General features: G+C 49.1%; 1 protein-coding gene across 5 annotated transcripts in view; it reads right to left on the reverse strand.

The window, feature by feature from the left end:
* Nucleotides 1–265: 265 nt before the first annotated feature.
* SPAG17 (sperm associated antigen 17) overlaps nt 266–24,426 on the reverse strand; it is a 290,246-nt gene continuing 266,085 nt past the window's right edge. For 2 of the 5 annotated variants that reach the window (XM_043538771.1, XM_043538773.1), the window contains 9 exons: nt 21,813–21,915; nt 17,393–17,462; nt 16,030–16,119; nt 13,501–13,652; nt 12,456–12,625; nt 4,675–4,735; nt 2,882–3,026; nt 1,367–1,504; nt 266–407 (listed from right to left, as the gene is read on the reverse strand). In XM_043538771.1, the coding sequence (XP_043394706.1) occupies nt 1,368–1,504; nt 2,882–3,026; nt 4,675–4,735; nt 12,456–12,625; nt 13,501–13,652; nt 16,030–16,119; nt 17,393–17,462; nt 21,813–21,915 (928 nt within the window). In that variant the 3' untranslated portion in view covers nt 266–407; nt 1,367. Of the gene's footprint in view, nt 408–1,366; nt 1,505–2,881; nt 3,027–4,674; nt 4,736–12,455; nt 12,626–13,500; nt 13,653–16,029; nt 16,120–17,392; nt 17,511–21,812; nt 21,916–24,426 lie in introns of all 5 variants that reach the window. The other 3 variants (XM_043538772.1, XM_037910178.2, XM_043538774.1) reach the window with 2 other exon arrangements.

Genomic DNA, 24,426 nt, shown 5'->3' on the forward strand with positions numbered 1-24,426 from the left:
CCCCGCCTTCCTCCCCCATCCCTTAATATTCCCCCTCAGGTAACTTGCGTAGGGCCCCATAAATCTTAAGGACGGCCCTGGTGCACACGCCTGATTGGAACTGACATGAACAAGCACTCGAAGAAGAACGCTCTGTTCCAGTCATCTGACCTTTTCCTTATTTCCCACTACTCCATGAGTGGTTTGAGAAAGCTGGTCAAGAATGTGATAGGGGCCAGACAATTAAGTTACAGGCATGAAACAAATGAGCCTAAATGGAGGATGGTGAGAGGAAAGAACCCTTTAATAATCAAGTTGATGTGAATTGATTTGTCAGTACATTTACTGGGATAATATTTGTACAATAACGGACTAAAATCTCAGTCTCTCAGTGCTGCTGCTTTTGATGTCACCTCTCCTGGACTGATCTGTAATGAAAGAGCAAAGAAAATGAACAAGAATAAAGAAAAGCAAAAAGAAATCTGCCCTTGTTGCAATAGAAGCACTTAATTGTCTCCAGCCATCTCTCAAAAGGTGCTACAAGCACTGCAGCTGCTCCTGCCAGCCGTGGGGCCGGGCTGCCTTACTGCTGTTGGAAGGGAACATTGGCCTGCAAAGGGATTTTCACATGTGTAAACTTCACAAAGATCTTTAAAAATAATAAATGAAGGTGGACATGGCCTAAAAGATATGAGCTTAGATTTGGGAAGGCCACACTGAATTCTCAAAGCTTTTCACCCACACAACCAGATACAGTAGTTGGCACGTGCCATGTGTTGGGAGAGAAACTTTGAGAAATATTTTTGGTATTCAGAAAGAAAATAGTGTGACTATATTTTTGGCAGAGTGAAAGGATGCCCTATGCTAAACTCAATGGTGTTTGCCTGTATAACGTCTGAACGCTGCTTCTGACCAATTATAGAGTTTCATGGAATAGTCTTGACATCAACAAGCAGAGCCCTAGTGACTCTGGTGAAACTCAGAACACCAAAAAAGCCATTTGCACCTAAAAAGCTGCTACTTTCTGCCTCTGCTGAGAGCTACCTTATTGCTGTGGGGGTGGATGTGCAGCAAATGGGGGAGCCTGTGGGAGAGGAGAGTGTAGCTGCCAAGGGGTTTATGTGGAGATGAGAAGCAGAGACTGTGCCTCTCTGCTGGGAGTGACTCCTTTGGGACTGAGTGATTGAGAAAACCTGTACATCTCTAGCAGCCACGTCCTTTCATTACCATCATCCAATTGCATCCCTTTAATACATAAGCACTCCGCTGTGTCTGGCTCCTGCTGTCGGTGGTGCAGGACTTGATCCTGGGGTGGGTGAGTAGCCAAGACAAGGCTCAGCTAATACTCTTCAGCTAGAAGTTGCAATGACTTATCTGTGGCACTTACGTTATCCAGGAAGTTTGTGGGGTAGTATAATCCTGAACCTGGGGGTAGGACTTGTAGAAACCAGCTGGACCATGGCTGCCTTGCCTCCCTCCGGGTAGCCCTGTGGCCTGCACTCATAGATCTCACCTGTTAACACTGGTGAGATACTTGTTAAGGGTGTAAACTTTTTTTTTTTTTTAAACAAACAAACCTGGGAGCGTAGAGGCCTGAACACGCTCTGGAGATGAGAGGCCCTCAAAGGACCTGAGTCCAAACCATTGACCCAGCTCAAACACCAAAGTGAGCTGGGGGGCAGGGGAGCGTTGGGGAAAAGAGAAAACATGGAAAGGGGAAAGCAATGGTTCACTGTGGGAGTCAGGACCAGGTGACTGGGAGTCAAGTAAGGAGGCTTTCACTGCTCTGTCACCAGTCCTTGTCTAGCCCAGCTCCATAACTGATAGGATTGGCCAGCAAAGAGCATTTTGGGTCAATGTCAATTAGCTGAGGATGGTCTCAGTCTAGCTGCCACAGGACGGGGTCCACAATATAGGAAGCACCACCCTAACTGGCAGTAGCTGCCCCCTTGTCAGCCTTAGAGGAGCCACCACCCCTTCTCCAACCTGGGAGGGGTGGGGTCTCTTCAGTCCAGGGACACGAGTCCCTAACGTGCTGCTAGGAGAGCTGTGCATGTAGCCTTGCATTGTTCCTCCTCGTACCGACTCTTTCGCGACCAGCTCTGGCAGTCCCTCACCTTTAACCAGCAGTGCATTTGCTTCAAAGCCAAACACCCCCCTCCTGTCCAACCTGTGACAACCAGCCCGTCATTCAGTGAGAACAGAATATTTCTGAGGCTTGAGGCAAAGGGGACTAATGCTTCTTAAAGTTGCTCTTCCCTGGCACCAGACCGCTAGTCCCAGTTAAACAGCCCAAAGAAAAGAAAAAAAATGCCAAGCAACAAAACCTAACGAAGCAAACTGGCTTAATTCATCTGCTTGTGTGGTTATAGCCCTGCCCCCTATTCTGGGTCCATGCCTTCACGCTATGAGCCTGCTGAGGTAGGGATGGTCCCCATCTGTGTGTTCAGCGTCTAGCCAGTGAGGCCCAGTTCCTTAAATATCATCTAAATGTTTAATAAGGATTTTGAGCCCCTGACTGGGGTGTGTGTGCCCTCCTTAAGGTGACCAGACAGCAAGTGTGAAAAATTGGGATGGGGGTGGGGGCAATAGGAACCTATATAGGCAAAGGCCCCAGAATCAGGACTGTCCCTATAAAATTGCAACTTCTGGTCACCCTAGCCCTCCTGTCCCTCTTTCCAATCAATCCCCAAAAGCCACGTCTTGGGGCTGCCTTCCTGGTCTCATTCCTCCCCTCCAGTGTGTCTGGGCTTCCCATTCTGTGCAACTGACATCACTTACAGTTGGGGTCCCTCCATCAGCTCAGCTGTGTGCCTCAGAAAGGAGGCCTGAGTACAGCTGTGGATGGTCTCCAGGCCTGAGGCTACTTGGACTGTCTATACCAGAAGGCAGCAAAGGATATTTGCCTTCACAGGCAGGAACAGCGTCTCCCTCTCTGTTAAAATTTCAATACGGTGGGAAATTTCTCCAGAGCCCTCGGTACCTTCCACTCCAATTGCCATGGCATAAATCTCGATCTCCAGTTCAGCCTGCAACCCAGCTGCCACCTGGAAGAGACAGAGTCACCCAGAGGCAGTCATGTTAGAGGTATAAAATTGGACATGTACCTTACACGTGACATAAAAAAATATACAAGGAAAGGGGGATCTTAGGTCCACCAATGGAGAAATCCTTCCCACTACTGCCAAATGCCTTGTCCCCCCTCCCACTCATCTTTATTTGTGCTTCCTGGGTCACAACTGCTGCCTGTTGGCTCCAGTTCAGCCACACCCAGCAGCTTATTCCTGGTGTGGAGGGTTGTTTAGCAGGTGACTTTTCAGACTGTTGAGGTCTGTGCAGAATGCGTTAGTTCACCTTACATCCGTCAGAACCTGAAGTGGATTTATCCCTTGGAAAATACATGAGAGACCAAGCCCCAAGGAGTAGGTGCAGCAGGCACAGAGTTACCAGAAGAGCTGTAACTGGGGTGGTGAGTACTGTTTGTTTTTAGACTGCCAGCCCGTCTTTTCTCGTCTCTGTTGCTCCATTCAAACATGGAATGGAGCAAAGTGAATTTACTTTTGCCCTGTGTTGTGGTGGCATCCCAGGCTCAGTGAGGAAGGAAAGGGAACTGTCCCTCCGCCCCAGCCTCAGTCCCAACATTCTGCACTTCCCTTTTCCCTGTTTTCTCATACCCTTCTCCCCCTCCCTGCTGACTCCACGGCCCTTAGAGTACAGGAGCCTCTCAGATTGGGCTGCAGGGATGAGCAGGAGAATTTTGTCATTACTTGGGAACTAAACTGTGGTAAAAAAAGGCCTAACAATTGCAAAATGATCCCTGTTATCTCTTGTAACTAACCCGTATTATGTTAAAACTGTTCATTCTCTCCCTTGTGTTTATGCTTCCTGTTTCTGTTTCCATTTTTTATTCTTTACCACTTACCGGAGAAGACGGAAACACAGAAGGGCATTTTTTATTTGTCTCTTTCAAGTGTCTAATTTCACTTCCTCCTTCCCTTCCCAAAATGTCCTCTCCCTCTTTCATCTATAATCTTTCCTCCCTTCCTTGTCCCTCCTCCCTTGCTTTCCTCTTCCCCGTTAACCTCCCCTTTAGTCTTAGCAGAAGGAAAGGAGAACCAGTGTGCTGCAGCTGGGGGAGAACCAGAGATAGGCTTGGAGAAGTAGGGGGAAAGGAGGACTGTACAGAAGAAGAGTATCTTTTCCAAGGTCAGTCATTGGTTTGAAAGAACCTGGAGGTTAGGGCACTGAACTGGAACTCAAGAGATCTAGACTCAGCTCCCAGATCTGTCACTGACACATTGGGCAAGTCACTTCACTTCTCCAGGCTGGGCCGGCTGCCTTCTGCTGCTACTTGTGTTTGGCAAGTATCAGATCATGCTCCAGAATGCATAGAGTAGTCACCATGATAAGTTCAAAGAGCATCTCATGACAACTGCTACATTCAAACACAGGAGGCAGCATAGGTCACCCAGGCTCCCATGTTCCATGTCTCTCACCCCCTCATTTCTTCATCAGTGGGCTGCAAGAATCTACAGATACAAAGAGTTTTCAGTTCTGGGCCCCTGCCAGCCCATCCCCCAGAGTGATGCTAGAGGGATTTGCTGGGAAATTTCCTGGGAGCCTTAAGGGCCAGTCTGAAGTTGCCTGAAAACAAAGTACATCTGCCCAACAATAAACATGCTCCACATGACTTACAGGTCCCGGTGTGTAAATCACTCTCAGTCCTGTGCTGGGAGGTGGCTGCTTCACCCGAAACCTGCCAGGGAAAAGAGACAATCAGTCTGCCACCTGGACCAACTCAGGGTAGGTAGGGCCAACTGAAAGGAAAGTGGAGAGTCCACAGTTCCTAAATGTGGAAATCATTTTGGGCTTCCTGCCCAAGCTCCATTAACACAGTTCTTAACAAAAACAAAGGAAACCAACCATCATAATAATGAACCAAAGGTACCTAACTCCCAACAGAGCTCATAAACCACTGCTCACAGCCTTAAAATAAAAAATAAAGTACATGCTCGTCCATGCTTTGTGTATACAGGAACAGCTTTTTCAATATAACGTTAGTCTTTCTGGCATAAATGCTCTTGTGTCGTCACAAACACAAATCTTTTTCTCATTTATGTTGTTTCTTACACCACTGTAATTCAGCTCACCTTGCCCTCCAGGGAGAGGCAAGCCTGACCCACCTTTATATCAGTCACCAAAATGCAAAGATCCTGAAGTAAATGTGGGTCAAGGGCCACTTCCAGGACATCGCTCAGTGCCATGCCACTGTTCCAGCAGAATTATAATAATGCTACGGACAAAATCAAGCCCTCCTGTAATGTTCCCACTGCCTGCACCTGGACAGGATTTTTGCCATGGAGTCCACCCCGGGACCCTGTGTTGTTGTGGACAGCTTGGAAGGCACCCAGCTGACCAGGGACCCTGGTGAGATACCTTTCAAACTGTCCACCCCACATTACTATTGGTGAGCCTACCACATTTATCAACCAGGCTTTGCAGCACCATGACGAAAGGCCCCTTTTTGTTGTAGCAATTGGGGTTGGTGAATTTCCAGATGTCAACGCTCACACTTCTCCATACTGAGGGGAACGTGCATGGTGGTGGTCTGCTGCAGCAACACCAGCGTGCGCTCCGCACAGACCTCTAGGAAATTAGCCTTTCTCAACCTGAAGATCATCCCAGGTCTGCAACACTAGCTTGACCTGTAGGCTGGCCACGACCAGAAGGGGCACTCCACCACATAAAGCCTCACCAGGGAAATGTCATGCAGACTTTAGCTGAAGGAACTGCTCCGCCTCTTCAACAATATCCCTGTGGTGCATTACTGCCAATACATGTGAAGCAGCCTGTTCGTATTAATGAATGAAAGGCTTGTGGCACTCAGCAATCTTTGCTCCAGGCTGATGGACAGTAGTTTGAAAATGGTGCTGGTTCACAAAAGCTAGAAGAATTATAGGATATCACAAAAGGAATCCTGAGAGTTTGTTAGTGTGAGCCCAAGTCCCAGACGTCCAGTAGGTATCATACAATGCACTTTGAGAAAAATCCCAGCATGCAAAGAGCTAAGTGGAGGAACAACGTAGCTTTGGATAGCTGCGTAGAATGCTGTGTGGTCATTTCAAACGAGAGCTGCGCTGCGCTGTGTAGATACAGTGGTTCATAGAGGAAGTAGTTTAATCTGGCATAAACAATGCAGTGTGGACATACTCTTTAGATATAATTAGACCTGTATAATTATGGCAGAAAAACATGTACTGAAAAAACTTTCCTGTGTAGCCAAGACCTGAACTTATACAAGAAAACCCTCTCTCAGACCCAACCACTGTTCATTATCTGAAGCATACAAAATGGAAGAGTTAACTCAGTTACTGAATGAAGCTAAACTGATTTAAGAGAGGTTCATAGCGGTTCAAGTGCATTTACATTAAGAGTAAGCACTAAGTAAATCAGTTCAATATTGGTTTAGTTACACTGGTGCAACCTTGCTAATATGGACCAGGCCTAAAATACATTTGTGTCAATGTCCTACTAAGAAACAGAGATTTGCCACTGGGGGTTGGGAGCGAGGAAAGCTTCGATAGTGCTTCCTGGGGAAGGAGTGCTTCAATAGCACAGTGATGAGCACAATTTAAAAACCTCTTACTTATCTGTTCTGTAACATGTGTTCTTCCAGATGTGTCCATTCCACATTAGGGGTGTGTGTGCGTGCACAGAAGCTAGAGATTTTTCCTCACAGTGGTACCCATCAAAAAATGAGTACCATTAACTATCTAAGGCTAATAACTAATTATGAAAGACTAAATTAGCTTCAGAGCAAAGGGAATAATGTGTAACTGCATACAGCATGCTTGAACTACTGACTGTGGGCAGACAGAAGGACCTTTGCCGTTGGGGCAGCTTCACCCTTTTTAATTCTCAGTGAAGAGCACAAGACGATGCAAGGTGCATGCGCTGCCCTGATGGGTACTGCTATGGCAAACATCTCCAGCTTCAGCACACTGGGTGCACACATCCCCAGTGAGGAATGGACATGTGCAAGTCCTCAAAGATGAGATGCTGACACAGATTGACAGGCAAGCCCATGGAGTCATTATGGTCTGTGGCATGATGAACTAAAATATATACACAGAATTTCTCTTGTTTGGACTGTGGCCCTGTGGTTTTGCAGCACTCTCCTGCTGACTAGGTCGTCAGACCATGCTTATCACTTTGGTAACAGTATCAGACTGGAAATTCTATAGCAGATTCAGGTCAATTTTTTCTAAGGGGGAAAAGTTTCCATGGGGTGGAGTGTTGAAGTGGATCGCCTGGCAGCTGACCTTGAGCAGCCAGATACCAGGGCTATTAGAGGGGCTCAATAATCCTAACAGAATCAGGAAGGCTCTAAAGCAGCATTTTGACAATGACCCCCCGTAATATGTGTTTCTCTAATGCATTCTTCCAGGCATTGTTTATTTACCACCTTGAATGACCCTTGTAGCGATTGGTGCCCGAGTGTTAACTGTAGTCTGCAAATGTGCTGATTGCCACTGTGTATGAATTCCAGCAGCAACCACTGTGTGTAGGACACAAATAACGATTCATTTTATTTTAAAGAGTAACTTTTATTACACAGAAATACATCATTTCCATTTCTTACAAGGGACATGTCACTGAGGAGCACTCTCTGAACTGACGCTCTCACAGCTGTGTGTAAGTCCAGCTGTCATTCTGAAACCTGTCCCTAGGGGTGGAGTGCAAGGGGTACTGCGACAGATTGGGAACTTGCAAGGAATATGTGTGGGGAATTTGGGAAGGGCATGGAACGCAGTTCTGTATGGGCTGCAGACAGGGCCGGTGCAAGGATATTTTGTGCCCTCGGCAAAACTTCCACCTTGCGCCCCACCCTGCACATTGAGGGGTAAATCCCAACGAGCCTTTATAGACCCCAGGGCCAGCCTGCCCAGGGGCCAGCTGTGCCCAGGGGCTGCTCCCCAGACCAGGTTCCCCCCTCCCCGCCCCCTGAACTCTCCTGGAGGGTGCACAGCCCCTCCGCGAGCCCTCCCCACCCCACCACGGTGGCCCCCACCCCAAGTCCACTCACTGGCTTTGCCGGGCTTGGGCTGCTGCAGCAGCTTGGCAGGGAGGAGCCGCCTTCCAGAGACACCGGAGAGCCAGACTGTCCCATGAGCCCCAGCCATGGAGGAGCCGGCGCGGCGCAGGGAGGCAGCAGCCCTGCAGAGGCGGCGGTGCGGCTAGCAGGGAGCAGCTGCACCCCCTGCCCCTCCTGCCCAAGCTGCGGCCTGGCACCCCGGGGGCTCCTGCAGGCTGCAGCGGATGCATGCGGACACCCCCCGGCTCCCCCCTCACCTAGGGTTACCATATTTCAACAATCAAAAAAGAGGACGGGGGGTGGGGGGAAGCTCCGCCCCAGCCCTGCCCCCATCCACTCCCTCCCACTTCCCACCCCCTGACTGCCCCCCTCAGAATCCCCAATCCCCCCCACCCCGCTCCTTGTCCCCTGACTGCCCCCTCCTGGGACCCCTGCCCCTAACTGCCCCCCTACCTAAGCCTCCCTGTTCCTTGTCCCCTGACTGCCCCCTCCTGTGACCCCTAGGACTCTACCTGTCCCCTGACTGCCCCAACCCTTATCCACACCCCTCCCCCCAGACAGACCCCCAAGGACTCCCACGCCCATCCAACCACTCCCCGCCCCTGACAGGACCCCCAGAACTCCCGACCCATCTAACCCCCCCTGCTCCCTGTCCCCTGACTGCTTCAATCCCTCTCCACACCCCTCTCCCCTGACAGGGCCCCCCCAGAACTCCCGACCCATCCAACCCTCCCCCGGCTTCCTGACTGTCCCCAGGCTGGGACTCCCCTTACCATGCCCATGCCGATCAGACGCTGGCTCCACGTGGAGGCAAAACACGCTGCTGCGCGCACAGCCCCTCCCGCACAGAGTGCTGAGGCAGCGGGAGGGGCAGCGGCGGCTCACACGCCCGGGAGCCGCAGATGCCCGGGCTGCGGCCCCTGTGCGTCCCCTGGCTCCCCCCTCGCCGCGCTTGGGCTCTGCGGCTCCCGGGCATGTGAGCTGCCGCTGCCCCTCCCGGAGCAGGCTCAGGGCCCCACGCCCCAGTGGCAGCTCACATGCCCGGGAGCCGCAGAGCCCGAGAGCAGTGAGAGGGGCGCCGGGGGGGTGCACGGGGGCCGCCGTCCGCATGCATCTGCTGCAGCCTGCAGGAGCCCGGGGGGGGGGGGGGGGTAGGGGTGCCGGGCCGCAGCCTGGGCAGGAGGGGCAGGGGTGCGGCTGCGCCCCACTAGCGGTGCCGCCGCCTTTGCAGGGCTGCTGCCTCCCTGCGCTGTGCCGGCTCCTCCATGGCTGGGGCTTGCTGCCCCCGCAAGCCGACACTCTGGCTCTCCAGTGCCTCCGGAAGGTGGCTCCTCCCTGCCGAGCCAGGGCACCGCTTTTTGGCGCCCCCAACCACTTGGCGCCCTAGGCGACCGCCTAGTTCGCCTAGTGGTTGCACCAGCCCTGGCTGCAGAGGGAGTCGAGAATGCTTGTGTTCTGACTGCAGTGTAATCAGGGACCTCAGCATCTCTGTTTGGTCCTCTATCAGCTTGATCATCTGCTCCTGCCCGTTTCCTCTCCGGTCTATCCATTTTTAATTTTTCATTAATTATCTCTCTCCATGCCCTGTGATCACGATCTACAGCATCAGATGATTGTGGCACTTCTTTAAATATGTCCTCCTGGTTCACCTCCTTAGCTGGCAGAGGCACTCCCCCTGTGTGTAGGAGGTACCCCTAGAGGGCACATCTGCAGCAGCACAAGAAATGAGAAATAGAGACAGTTTTGTGAGTGCACTCAGCCTTGAATCATAACAGTCAAACACACCTTTTTCTCACTGTCCCTTGGCAAGCACACAGCTTGGTGAGTACCCTAAACATGGTGATTCGGTCGGGGCGTGAGGAATGGGCAAGATGGGGAAAAGGGTCTGGGTGGTTAACAAAGGGGATCACTACAAGCCCCTAGGGGTACTATTGTAAATTCTGGCACCATTTTCCACTGGCGGGGGTGATTGAAGCTGATAATCGCACTTCTCAGGGTAACCAAGGATGCAAGGGTCCATCTCCTGCATGCATGCAGCTTCAGACCTGGTCCGTATGTAGTTCACTTGTGTGCCACTTTGTTTCCTGCAGCAGTAATTGCCAGTTGGTGTGGCAAAGTTTCCTACAGTGGGGGGAAGGAACAAAGCAGCTCTGCCAAGGAACCTTTGGCAGAGGATTGCCGAGTACCTGCAGGAAAGTTTCCTAGAGCTCATTATAGAGGATTCTCATGAAATCCTGGTCTGCATTAATCAACTTTTCTGCAGGGCTCCCACTGCACAGGGGAATGGGAAGCAGACAGAGACAGTGCTAGTCTTGTTAATTTCTATCCCTTATCCCACTTCTAACATATAACAAAATAAAGGACAGCCCTACCTCATGACACTGTGAAGTATCAAATCAAAATGAGTACTTACCAGAGCTCCCTTCTCCTGCCTCAGGCACCAAGAGCTGGAGTGCTGTGACCGGGTAGACCACTCCAGTCAAAAAGAGGTCCTGGCTCACCATGCTACTGGACGACCTTATTGCCTGTCCCACATCCTCCTCCAGCTCCACTTCGTCCTCGGGGTTGACTCTGCTCTCCGCTGTCTCCAGCGCCCCAGAAGTATCCCAGGGGCTCTTGGGGATGGAGATGGGGTTGCCGCCAAGGGTGGCATCCAGCTACTTGTAGAAGTGGCAGGTCTTCGGTGCCAGAGTGACAGTTTGCCTCCTGGTATGACTTTCTCAGCTTCTTGATCTTAGCACAGCACTGATGCGTGTCCCTTTCGTGCCCCTTCTCCCACGAGCAATCTTCCCGTAAGTATCACAGAATCTCAGGGTTGGAAGGGACCTCAGGAGGTCATCTAGTCCAACCCCCTGCTCAAAGCAGGACCAATCCCCAATTTTGCCCCAGATCCCTAAATGGCCCCTCAAGGATTGAACTCACAACCCTGGGTTTAGCAGGCCAAGGCTCAAACCACTGAGCTGTTCCTCCCCGCGGAGTTCCTATGGCTGGAGTGGAGCTGGGATTTCACAGCCTCTTCTCCCCACAGACGCAGCAGATCCAACAACTCCGGAGTACTTCAGGCGGGAACACATTTACTGCAGGGAGCTGGCATGGTCATCTGGGAAGATGCTATGTGAGCTGTGCACGCTGAGCAAACAGGAAGTGGAATTTCAAAAATCCCCAGGCCTTTAAAGGGGAAGGGTTGCATGCCTGTGCACTTGGCTTCAGGGCAGTGGAGTTCAAACTTCTGACCAGAGCGGTCACAATGGGCGTTGTGGAACACCTCCTGGAGGCCACTTAGGGTGTCATAAGCAATTGTGATGTCTGCACTGACACGGTCACTCTAATTTTGTTGCAAAATCTGTGCATCTCGTCAAAGTGGTTTTATTATGTTGGCAAAGCAGCAGAATTAAATCGGCAGGAGGAGAATTGTAATGTGTACACCTCCACTGTTTTGCTGATGAAAGCTGACTTTTGTCAACAAAACTGTTAGTGTAGACAAGGCCTTAAACTGTAATCTTTAGCTTTCAGCATTAACACATCATGGAGATGAATGGGGCAGTTCACACCTCTTAGAGCTATTGTTTTAGGCCCTTTGCAGACTCAGGAAGCCAACACAGCATCATTTATACTCAGGTTACATTTTGAACATTTTCTTTACAACCATAAGGACCAGAAAATGTAGTTTAAAAAAAAAGTTCAGTTGTGGAATTCAAACCCACTGCAGGGAGTGGATAATGCAGCAAATTCTGTGGTTTTGTAATATGTGGGGCCCTGACTACACTATACACGCCAACAGATAGGGCAGCTGCTGCAAGCCTCAAACGGGCATGTTGCGGGGTGGCTGCTACCCAAGCTCCAAGCCAGTTTGCTGCGGGGCAGTCGCCATATGCTGTGGGTATGATTTTGCTTTTAAAATGTAAGATGAAAACTTTGCTCCTTTTTGGAGCAAAATACATCCACAGCGGCTGAGCTGCTGCCTTTCTGGAAAGAGCAGCCCCACTAACACTGAAAGGCGAGAGTGCTGCGGAGCACAGACCCAGCTAGGAAATATTGTCTCTCACCTGTCTAAAGCCTGGTGCTGGTTGCTTTGAAGTGCTAAATCTTGTGTGCTAGGAATTTGCTGTCATTCCTCTACATACTCTGTGCTACTGCTCTCTCTCTCCTGCCTAGCATTAATTACATTTTAATCCTATTATTTCCATGATTGTGTTTTCTGAAGCCAGATGTTTTAGAATATCATTCCAATATGGAGGATTCCAAATACAAATGCCACCTGGAGTCTGATTAGCCTCGTGACACTATCAAAGAGTTCACAGCTAAGAGGAGGTGCACATTTGGCCTGCAGATGGAGTTAGGTGATGGTTTTAAAACAGGTTTAAAGACAGTTTGATCTAACCTTATGAAGTCCACTCCAACATTTTTCAGAGTGACTGTCGCGGCGTAAGTATAACCCTCCTTCAGCACCCCAAATATCACTTTAGGTGGGATGAGATGGAATCCACATAGATGCTGAGTTGCTGTTGCAACAGAAGATGTGTTGACTTTTCCCCCAACAGGATCTTCTACCTTTGCAAACAAGATCAATACATTACATGGGCAATAAGGGAGGGAATTAAAAACTAAACCACATAGAAGACTGTAGGTGGCAACAAAGAACTTATCCCGAGATAACAGGAAGGTGCTTATAAGGACAGAAACTATAGCTCGCCTCCTATAACAGTGCTGTCTGCCAAGTTTAATGATGCCAACTTCTGTTAATGGCTTATCTGCTATGGTCCAAATACTGACACAAGACAGGTTTCAGAGTAGCAGCCGTATTAGTCTGTATTCGCAAAAAGAAAAGGAGGACTTGTGGCACCTTAGAGACTAATGAAGTGAGCTGAGGCTCATGAAACCTTATGCTCAAATAAATTTGTTAGTCTCTAAGGTGCCACAAGTCCTCCTTTTCTTCTTGACACAAGACAGTTTCTCATACTTTTAAGGGGGAGAGAAAGAAAGGAAAAGCAAATGGCTAAATACAAATGATGGGGCAGCTAAGATTGTTAAAGACTAAGGCCAACATTTTCAAATTTGGGGTCCTAAAGTAAAGTAGGCTACCTATCTCCATATTTAGGAATCTAGATAAAAGTGGCCCTATTTTCAGAGGTATTGAGCCACTGAAGTCAGTGGGAATTGGGGGCACTCAGCACTCCTGAAAATCAGGGTACTTTTATTTAGGTGCCTAAATATGGACCTAGGTGCTTCACTTTAGGCACCCACGTTTGTGGACTAATGACTCAGGGAGAAGTTGTTTCTGGGACAGTCAGCCCCAGATAAATTGCAAGTGCTATTGCTTCAGGAAAGAGAAATTCCAAAAAGTGACCAGCAGAGTGACTGAACGACGGTGTGCAAAAGAGACGTGCAAAGGGAGATAAACATTAGCCAAGAACATTTTATTTTACCTTTTCATTGAGTACAGATTCTGGCTTGCACCCCTGGATTGATAATGGTAATTTCACCTTCTCTTTTCTTGGCTGCCCCGCAGCATCCACCAGCAAGCTCTGGGTGCGAGACTGGAAGGGTATCCCAGATGTGCACACAGCCATTTCCACTTCTATTCAGAAGCCAAGATTTCAAAGAGTGACATTGAATTTTGCACAAAGGGAGCCCAACTCTGCAGTTCTTGTGCAAAAAAGAACTCCTACTAACTTCCATAGGAATGTGGTCTGCATAATGTCTGTAGGATCAGGGTCGGTATTTTTATTTAACAGAGCAATGTAAGAGTGGAAAGGCCTTTTTAAAATCTACTACCAGGAAACAAATATCCTGGGGCCACTGGAGAGAAAAGGGATTTCTGTCTCTTAGTCCTACTGACTTTTCTTTTTAGAAATATCGAGGAGAAAAAAATAGATACCACTCGTGCTAGCACAGCAACCTGTGTTTGCATTTTGACTCTTGCACGTTTTAAGAGTAAGTTACTATGGTTAAGAATATCCTGTGCAAAGCCTCTGTTCCTTGCTTTACATGTCATGTGGCCCTTAAGGGGCTGAATATAAACTAGAGAGCCCACGGAGGTGGAACTCTGGGGAAATCTGCATAAGCAACTGGGGAGGCTTGGGAGGTTCAGCACTGGCTTCAGGGCTTAGAGCAGTTGGACTTGAACTTGAATCTCCCATATCAGAGGCGAGGGTCCTAAGCATTGGTCTACAGAGTCATTCTCACACTCTCCCAATGACTTTTTATTTATACACAGCACTATAGATATATCCAGTGGTGAGCTGGAGCCGGTTCGCACCGGTTTGCTGGAACCGGTTGTTAAATTTAGAAGCTCTTTTAGAACCGGTTGTCCCTCGCGGGACAACTGGTTCTAAAAGGACTTCTAAATTTAACAACCGGCCAAAAGTGGGTGCTCCGGGGCTCTGTGGGTGCTCCGGGGCTGGAGCACCCATGGGAAAATTTGTTAGGTGCAGAGCACCCACCGGCAGCTCCCCACCCCACGCCCGGCCCCAGCTCACCTCCCCTCCGTCTCCACCTTCCCCCCCTTCCCCTAAATGCGCCGCCCCGCTCTGCTTCTCCGCCCCCCCCCAGTTTCCCGCAAATCAGCTGTTTGCGCTGGAAGCCTGGGACAGCTGAGAAGGAAGCGGCGGCTTCGCGCTCAGGCCCAAGGAGGCGGAGCGGAGGTGAGCTGGGGGCGGGGGGGGCGCGAGGAGGGCCGCCCGCACCACAGCAGGTAACCCAGGGGGTGCACAGGGGAACCGCTCCCCGCCCCAGCTCACCTCTGCCTCCGCCTCCCTGGGCCTGAGAGCGAAGCTGCTGCCTGCTTCTCAGCCCTCCCAGGCTTCCCGCGTAAACAGCTGATTCGCGGGAAGCCAGGGAGGGGTGGGGAGCGAAGAAGCAGAGCGGGGTGGCACATTCAGGGGAGGAGGTGGAGGTGGAGGGGAGGTGAGCTGGGGCCGGGCATGGGGCGGGGAGCTGCCGGTGTGGGCAAATTCTCACCAAATTCTCCCCATGGGTGCTCCAGCCCCAGAGCACCCATGGAGTCAGTGCCTAAGGCGCCACTTTTGATGTGATCAGTGGGGGAGCGGCCGCTCTCCCTGCTCCCCCACTAGCTACGCTACCCCTCCCCTAGGAGCCAGAGGGACCTGCTGGATGCTTCCTGGGAGCCGCCCCAGGTAAACACCACTGGGTCTCCCCACCTCGCCCCCTGGCAGGTCCCTCTGGCTCTTAGGGGCAGGGCGGGGTGGGCACCCACTATGGTGGCCCACGAGACCCTCCTGCCCAGTTCCAGGAGCAGTCAGGGGACAGGGGAGGGGGGTGGATGGGGCAGGGGTCCCGGGGGCGGGGGCAGGACAGGAGTCCCGGGGGGCGGGCCATGACCCCCTCGTGGGATGAGGAGGGAACTGGTTGTTGAGATTTTGGCAGCTCATCACTGGATATATCAGCAAAACTTTTAAGTTATAGACAAGGTTTCAGAGGCACAGAACAAAACTTACAGCCCAGGGATATGGGATCAAGGTGGATTTAGCTCCCCTTTGAAACCTGCTGATTCTGGTCTGTGGTGGAAGTCAGTGTGGCCCCCAGAACAACTTAGGCAGTTCTCCAGCACTGTCTAAGTTATTGCAGCAGAGGGCTATGCACTGAGGTCTCACCCCTTCTGGCTTCAATACACCATTCCTGCTCTTGCCCCTGCCCCCAGCAAGTCCCCTATACCAGGTCTTGGGTTGGGGGCCTTGTAGGGCAGTATAAGTTGCCTTGGGCAAAGCATGTGCCGGGGGAAGTCTTCTGTGACCAAATCTACGGCCCTAATGGCTCTTTTATGTTGCTGCAGCCATTTTCAAGGGCCATAGCAGAGGAGAGAATCCCGCTCATTATTTTCCCTGAAGTGTTAACGTATTACTAGCACAGCAGACTTACATTCGGCTCCTATTCCCCTCCCCACCACTCTTCAACCTATACCTGTACCTAGATGCCAAACCGGAATGCTCCTTTACCTGCTCTGCTGGAAACTTCAGTCTGTGCTGAAGGACTGTGTGTCTGAGGTTTCAGTGAGTGTTGGGAATCACTGGTTGGGGCAAACGGACCTGTAGATTTTACAGAAAAACAGACAGGTATATTGACAAAATGCTGGTTATATCAATACACTACATTTCTATACAGAGGGTATTAAGCATCTCAATTAGGGAGGTCATATACTCTCTGAAGTACTGCCAGGCCGAGTAATGAGTGCTGTGTGTTGCCACGTGAATATAGCCACCAGCAACTTGCTCCATGGGGCAGCAGGGAGTGGAAATGCTGCACAGGGCACATGGTGAGTCATGGCCAGGAGTGCCTTGTAATGCTTTGCAGCAGAATGGCTGATTCAGAAGTGAGCTGGGAAGCTCTACCAAGCAATCCAGTCTAGTTCTCCAGATAGCTGCAATATAGGAGGCTTGAGGGAGTGCAAAATGGGGAAAGATGAGAATGATCCGGGCTCTGATAGGGACCCATGGAAGATTGTTTTGATTATATGTTCTTTGCTGTGTCATGAACAGTACAGTATAATGCCTTTCATCCTGATGTGCCAGTTCAATGCTTGCCAGGGCTGCTCTCTAAACAAAGGATCAAAATACTCCTGTTAGCACTGTAAACCTCTCGAATCCAAGCTGTTTAAGATGCTTTGTTCACTGCCCACCCCTCCTTTGTTCTCTCCAAGTTGTCTCCACCCAACATCACTCAAATTCTTATGCTACCTACCCCTTCTTCCACCCCTGGTCTCCAAACTGCCACTCCACCTTACCCTTTCCTCCCACTTCACTTCAAGATCCTCCTTGTCTTCCAGCTCCTTCTCAACACTCATCCACCCTTTCCCCAGCCTTCGCTCCCTCATTGCCTTCTTATCCATTCCTGCTCACTCTTGCCCCCAGTTAAGTTTGCCTGGTTGCTGTTCCACCTCCTCCCAGCCTCTAATGCCATCTGACAACTCCTAGCTTTTCACTTTTGCACCCAGAACCCACTGTTTTTGCAGTTCATTTAAGTCTGCAAAGACCCCTAAATATATCTCACAAAGAAGTCTTATAATGTTCCCAAGCAGTTCAAGTGTCAAGATCAAGATCTGGGAGATGTGGTGTTGAATGATAAGGTTTAGAACTGAAAATCCTTTCAAGTATTATTTGTAGCATCCACACTGGTATCAATTATTCCATACTCATTGTTCGACTCATTCAGCTAATTGGTATCAGAAACTAATGGAGACTTTTTTCAGTCCTTTGCAGAAACTGTAACTGCCCCAAGGCACCCTCGTGAATTTAAGTGCAATAGTAGTATGAGGCAACTCAACAAGCCAATGGAGAATTTTGATCCATATTGAAACATTACCTGCACCGAGCTCAGAAATACTCCTAAAAATTTCTGTGATTGTCTCCAACGGTGGCTTCTCTCTCTCTTTCTTTAGAAATGGAGGAAGTTCTTTAGAAAGTGAATCCAGATCAGGGAACTTTTAAATAAAAATGACAAGAAGTGCTCATGTCTCCTAACCATATATATATAGCCACTATGAAAGAGGGCATAAAGAAAACAAATAAGTAGAACTAAACCAGTAACAATTAAACTGACACTATAAAATAAATATAGCTGTGATTCTAGAATATACTTCCTTCTATATACATTATAAAAAAGCACTTCAGCCTACTTATCAAGCAAGATTATAAAGGTATGGTCTGCACTTGACACATGTACATAACATCCATTAATGCTAACAAAAAGAAAAGAAGTACTTGTGGCACCTTAGAGACTAACCAATTTATTTGAGCATAAGCTTTCGTGAGCTACAGCTCACTTCATCTGTTGAGCATAAGCTTTCGTGAGCTACAGCTCACTTCATCGGATGCATCAGATGAAGTGAGCTGTAGCTCACGAAAGCTTATGCTCAAATAAATTGGTTAGTCTCTAAGGTGCCACAAGTACTTCTTTTCTTTTTGCGAATACAGACTAACACGGCTGTTACTCTGAAACCTGTCATTAATGTTAACTGCGTCCAGTCACTCAAAAGTGCCGTCTACAAGATAACTAAGATGATTAAAAAACAATCTAAGGGCTTGGCTACACTTGCGAGTTACAGCGCAATAAAGGAGCCCCGGGCACCTTAGCTCACGCCCCGTCCACACTGGCAGGGCACGCAGAGCGCTCTGTCTCCGCAGCTACAGCGCTGCTGGTACTCCACCTTGGAGAGTGGAATAACATTTGCTGCTCCACTGCTGGAGTGCCGTGGCGCCAGTGTGGATGCCCTGGTCTGTTATTGCACTGTGATTGGCCTCCAGAAGTATCCCACAATGCCTGTTCTAGCCACTCTGATCATCACTTTGAACTCTACTGCCCTGCCCTCAGGTGACCAACTGTCAGACCCGCCCTTTAAATTCTCTGGGAATTTTGAAAATCCCCTTCCTGTTTGCTCAGCCAGGTGTGGAGTGCTCTCAGCGAATCTTTCCAGGTGACCATGCCTCCACGTGCCAGGCGATCACCAGTATGGAGCAATGGTGAGGTGCTGGACCTCATCAGTGCTTGTGGGGAGGAAGCTGTCCAGTCCCAGCTGCACTCCAGCCTCAAGAATTACGATATCTTTGGGCAGATATCAAGGGCCATGTTGGAAAGAGGCCATGACTGGGACGCACTGCAGTGCAGGGTTAAAGTGAAGGAGCTGCAGAATGTCTACCGCAAAGCCTGAGAGGCAAACAGCCACTCCGGTGCTGCCCCCATGACCTGCCATTTCTACAAAGAGCTGGATGCGATACTTCGGGGCAACCCCACCTCCATTCCGAGGACCACCATGGATACCTCAGAGCCCAGTTCAACAAGGCAGGAGGAGGAGAAGCAAAGTGGGAGCAAGGGTGCTGAGGCGGAGGAAGACACCCCGGAATCCCTAGATTTATGCAGCCAGGAGCTATTCTCAAGCCAGGAGGAAGGTAGCCAGTCGTGGCGGCCAGTGCTTGGGGAAGGACAAACACCAGAGGAGTTCCCGGTAAGCGGCTTTTATTTTGGGAAGGAAGTTATTCGGTGCGGGCTCTTGGGGCGAGGAGGGTTAGGACTGCATGCATGCCTAGATGCGGAATAGGGCGTTGATGTGCTCTGTCACATTGCGGTAACTGGCCTCAGTGATCTCTTCAAAGGTCTCATCCAGAACTTGGTCAATGTGCTTGCGTAGGTTTTTTGGGAGAGCCAATGTTGTCCTCATCCCAGTAAGGCTAACTTGTCCGCGCCACTGTGCCGTGAGGGGTGGGGGGACCATTGCTGCACACAGGCAAGCCGCGTATGGGCCAAGGCGGAAGCCACATTGCAGTAGAAGACCCTCCCTTGCTTCCCAGGTCACCCTCAGCAGCGAGATATCTTCCAGGACGAACTCCTGTGGAAAATGTGGGGACAGTGTTCAGTATAGGGGCCCCCTTCCGCTGTTGGCTCTCCCGAAAGCACAGAAACCCAGAGGACAGTACAGCCGTGAAACAATCAGTCACGCTTGACCCCGTGCTTACTCACCATTTTGGGGCTCCCATGGGTTATGTGCGCTCGCTTTAGGACAGGCAAATTATGTTATTGTGTATACTGTGCTTGCCCTTGAGTATGGGGGAAATCATTGCTCTGTCTGGTGTGAACAATGCTGCCTCTGTTAAGTGTTGCATTTTGCCTTTACAGATGCAACCTTGAGATCTCAGCCATCCGTGTTATCAATGGCCGAGAGGCTGCAAAGAATCAGGAAGAGGCCACATAGAAGCAAAGAGGACATGCTGCATGAAGTCATGCAGCATTCAACTAATGAAAATTAAAAAGTGCAGGAGTGGCAGGAGAGTGAAAGGAGGGTCTGCCAGCAGAATGCAGATCGCCGGCACCAAAGCACAGAGCGGCTGATAAGCATCATGGAGCACCAAGCGGACTCGATCCAGGCACTGGTAGCCATGCAGGCGGAGCACTACCGCGCCCATCCCCCCCACCGCAGCCCTTGTCCCAAAACTCTTCCCCTTGTGCCACCATGTCACCTCCAAACCACTTTCCCCAACATCCGGGTTCTTACCGCCACCCGCTGCCTCCAACACCTGTAGCTTCACCATCCAGCCCTGAAAACTACAACCGTTACCCACTGCACTCAACCCCCATCACTATGCAGTATAGCCATTCTGAAGTGCAGCATGCATTGCACAGCACTCCAGACAGGACATATGCAAATCTGTGATTGTACCATTCCCCTCCCCACCCCACCCCACCCCCTTGCTCTTTGTGTTTCCCCAGCAGTTGTGTTGTGTTTCTTTTCAATAAATTGATTTTTTGGCTTTGAAAACATTCTTTATTATTGCAGAACGTAAAAGAAACCTTAGCCCAGGAAAGCAACAGGCACTGCAAGTCAGTGTATTATACGTAGCAAACACAGATTCCTACCGCACTTCACTCCCGTGCAGGGCACCACACCAGACATTACTGTTGGCTTTCAGCCTCCAATTGCTCCCTCAAGGCATCCCTAATCCTTGCAGCCCCGTGCTGGGCCCCTCTAATAGCCCTGCTCTCTGGCTGTTCAAAATCAGCCTTCAGGTGTTGAACCTCCAAGTTCCATGCTTGAGTGAATCTTTTACCCTTCCCTTCACAAATGTTATGGAGGGTACAGCACGCAGATATAACCGCAGGGATGCTGTTATCAGCCAGGTCCAGCTTCCCATACAGAGAGCGCCAGCGACCCTTTAAATGGCCAAAAGCACACTCCATATTCATTCTGCACCAGCTCAGCCTGTTGTTGAACCGCTCCTTGCTGCTGTCAAGGCTCCCTGTGTAGGGTTTCATGAGCCATGGCATCAAAGGGTAAGCGGGGTCTCCAAGGATCACAATGGGCATTTCGGCATCCCCTGTGGTGATCTTCTGGTCTGGGAAAAAAGTCTCGGCTTGCAGCTTCCTGAACAGGCCAGTGTTCCGAAAGATGCGTGCATCAAGCACATTTCCGGGCCAGCCTGCGTTAATGTCAATGAAATGCCCACGGTGATCCACAAGCGCGTGAAGAACCATAGAGAAATAGCCCTTCCTATTAACGTACTTGGAGGCTAGGTGGGCTGGTGCCAGAACTGGAATATATGTCCCATCTATCGCCCCTCCGCAGTTAGGGAAACACATTTGTGCAAAGCCAGCCACAATGTCATGCACGTTACCCGGAGTCATGGTTCTTCTGAGCAGGATGCGATTAATGAATGGCACAAGCAAACTTGTGTTGATATCATCGTCGGAGTCCTCACTGTCACTTTGGATCTTAAGGAATAACTTGACTGCCAAACGTGACGCACTGGTGAGACTCGTCAGCATTTTCCTCAGCAGTTCGGGCTCCATTCCCGCAGACCGAAAGGGAAGACAGAGCGTGCAGTACAAAAAATGTTGAAAGATGGCACCAAATGAGGACGGAAGCAAAGGGAATGCTGGGATGTGAACCAATGCAGCACAGGATGTTGGGACAGGATCCAGAATGCCCCGCCCTCCCACCCCCTTCCTACAAGCCACAGCGCCAGAATGGGAAGAGGTGCTCTGTGGGATAGCTGCCCACAATTCACTGCTCCCAATGCCGCTGCAAGTGCTGCAAATGTGGCCCTGCCAGTGCGCTTGCAGCAGTCAGTGTGGAGAGACTGCAGGGCTTTCCCTACTGTGCTCTACGAAGACAGGTTTAACTCACAGCGCTCTACATCTGCAAGTGTAGCCAGGCCCTTAGATGCTTTGTAGGACTGAGACAGAGATTCTTTGCATTAATACCACCTCATTCAGCTTCTCTGAGCTCCATTACCTCTTTCAGGAGAAATTCCTTGCCGAGTTCAGATTCAAAATAGGGTGGAATTATTCTGTTTCTTATTCCTATTAGGCACTTCCTTCCTTCATCAAGTTCCTGCCTACATAGTAAGGAAAAGAAAGAAGAAAATATTACCAGTGTTGCCCCTGACATTTTTTTTGCTAACCAAATCTACTAATGTCATTCTTATAATCCACTGACTTTTTCTTAAAGTTACCAAATTTCCAAGAAGCAGAGGGACCAGCTACTGAGCCCCATTCTACACATCTGGGCTCTAGATAGCAATTTGAAGTTTGTATGAATGGTGGCTGATCTGTTGCCTTCATGTAAACCCACCATCTTCTAGTTACGCATACTCTAATTATTAACAGCCCAATCCTGTTCCCAGAAATCAGCAGACAATAATATGAATTTACTGTAAATATATTTATGCAAACCAGAAGAATCCTCTAGACCGGAGACTGATGAGTTAACCACATCCAGAAAGCACCAGAAGCATCTCAGACTTTCAGCTCTCCCTAGATGAATCCTGGAGCTGCACCACAGCCCCAACTGAGATACTTCCAAAGCTTTAAACTGTAGAAAACTACACACATACAAGGGTGGAACAAGTTCCAGCTTAGATGATCTCTCTACTTTGAGAAAGCATATGGGCAGTAAATGCAAATTGTGTATTCACATATACCAAGGGAATTCTCAAGTCTGGAGACTGACTGATCAGAGAAAGCAAGTAATCCAAACAGAAAAAGAGATGGGGAAGAACAGAATGAAAGGAGGAGATGGACCAAGGAAGAATGAGAGACTAAAAGACCTGACATCCAAAGACAGCGTCTTCATCAGAGGCTGATCTACTTGAAGTATCTAATCAAAATATGAAGAGATTGCCAGGTGGCTGCTCTGCAGATCTCTTCAAAACATGCTCTAATTCTTCCTGCGCTAGATTTAGAGGCAGTTCTTGGTGAATATGCACTGAGACTTGAAGGTGTCTTTCCACCTTTCAAATCAACAGATCTGACTCATCTGAAGATGATAAGGTGGGTTAGGTAGTATCCTTTATAGGACCTCATCCAATGCACTAAATGCCCCAATAACAACTGAAATCAGACAATCACTACACTCTCGAATGAATTCACACAGGAAAATGACCAAAGACAAAAAAACCTTATTGCCTGTGGGTGAACACTTTTCACAAAGTGATCACTCTGTATCTGACCTCTCAGTTCTCATCCTCAAAGAAACCTGCCCAACACCTCCAAAAGACAAGCTCAGGATCTTAAATTTGTAACTTTGCTAGATACTAAATCATGGATTGAACAGAGACATTGGATTTATGGCTTATTACAACATTCTATAACCCACCCAACCCCCTCCCTTGTATCTCTGCCCGCAAGCTTTTACCTTTCTCTGCTGTGACTGGAGAGGTGTTAACAGGCCACTTCATCTTGAATAGTCCCTTGAAATATACGTTAACTACACCTGCTAAACAATCTGTTCCACTTTGTATTTAGCTGTGACACTCAGCGTATGTCTACACTGCAATTAGACACCTGTGTTTGGCCCATGCCAGTTGATTCGGGCGAAGAGACTTGGGCTAAGGGGCTGTTTAATTGTGCTGTAGATGTTCAGGCTCAGGCGGCAGCCCAAGCTCTGGGACCCTCCCCCCAACAGGGTCCTAGAGCTCAGGTTTCAGTCTGAGCCTGATTGTTTATACCACAATTAAACAGCCCCTTAGCTCGAGTCAGCTGGCACGGGCCAGCCACGGGTTTTTAACTGCAGTGTAGACATACCCTCAGAGTACATTTCTCAGACCTGAAGAAGGGCCTTCTATAAGCCTGAAAGCGTGTTTCTTTCACCAACAGGAATTGGTCCAATAAAAGCTATTACCTCACCCACCTTGTCTCTCTAATATTCTGGGACCAACAACACGGGTAAAACAACACTTATACAATCATCTAAAGATGGTCATTTTAGATGCTTTGAGACCTTGCTCTTGCCAGAATAGAAGATGAAGAAGACATCTGCCTGCCTGAAGGGCTTTGTCCTATACAAGAAGAAACTGATGGCTCTGCAGACATCCAGATACAGCCATCTGAACTCATGAAGATGAGGTTTAGCAGAATGCTGTCTTAATCATTAAGTCAACACATTTTGGGCCTGATTTCCACTCCTTGAAACCAGCTGTAATTTCATTGAGTTCAAGGGAGTTACTCCTCCTGATTGCAAATGAGTAGAAAATCAGGCATGAAACCCTGGCTAATTTGAAGTCAATGAGTTTTGTCATTGACTTTAATGGAGTCGGAATTTCATACCAGGTTTTTAGTGACAGGTGACATAATATATCCATTTTAAGTAGATTTAGATTTTTATTGGTAAACATTAATTTCACTGTACACACACAAACTGACATAAGTATTTCCATCAATAATAACTGAAATTTGCAGATAGGCAAAGTAAGAAAAATGTTGCTTGTGAATGTATTAGAGTTAATTTAAGGTTATTGACTTTGTCTATTTTGACATGTGATGCTGACAATTTGTGTTTTATGGGTTTATAAAGTTTTAACTTTTTGAAACTTAACATCTACTGTATTAGATACTTATTGTCTGATCCC

Source organism: Chelonia mydas, chromosome 1 (assembly GCF_015237465.2).
Source record: "Chelonia mydas isolate rCheMyd1 chromosome 1, rCheMyd1.pri.v2, whole genome shotgun sequence".
In the NCBI taxonomy this organism is placed as follows: Eukaryota; Metazoa; Chordata; order Testudines; family Cheloniidae; genus Chelonia; species Chelonia mydas.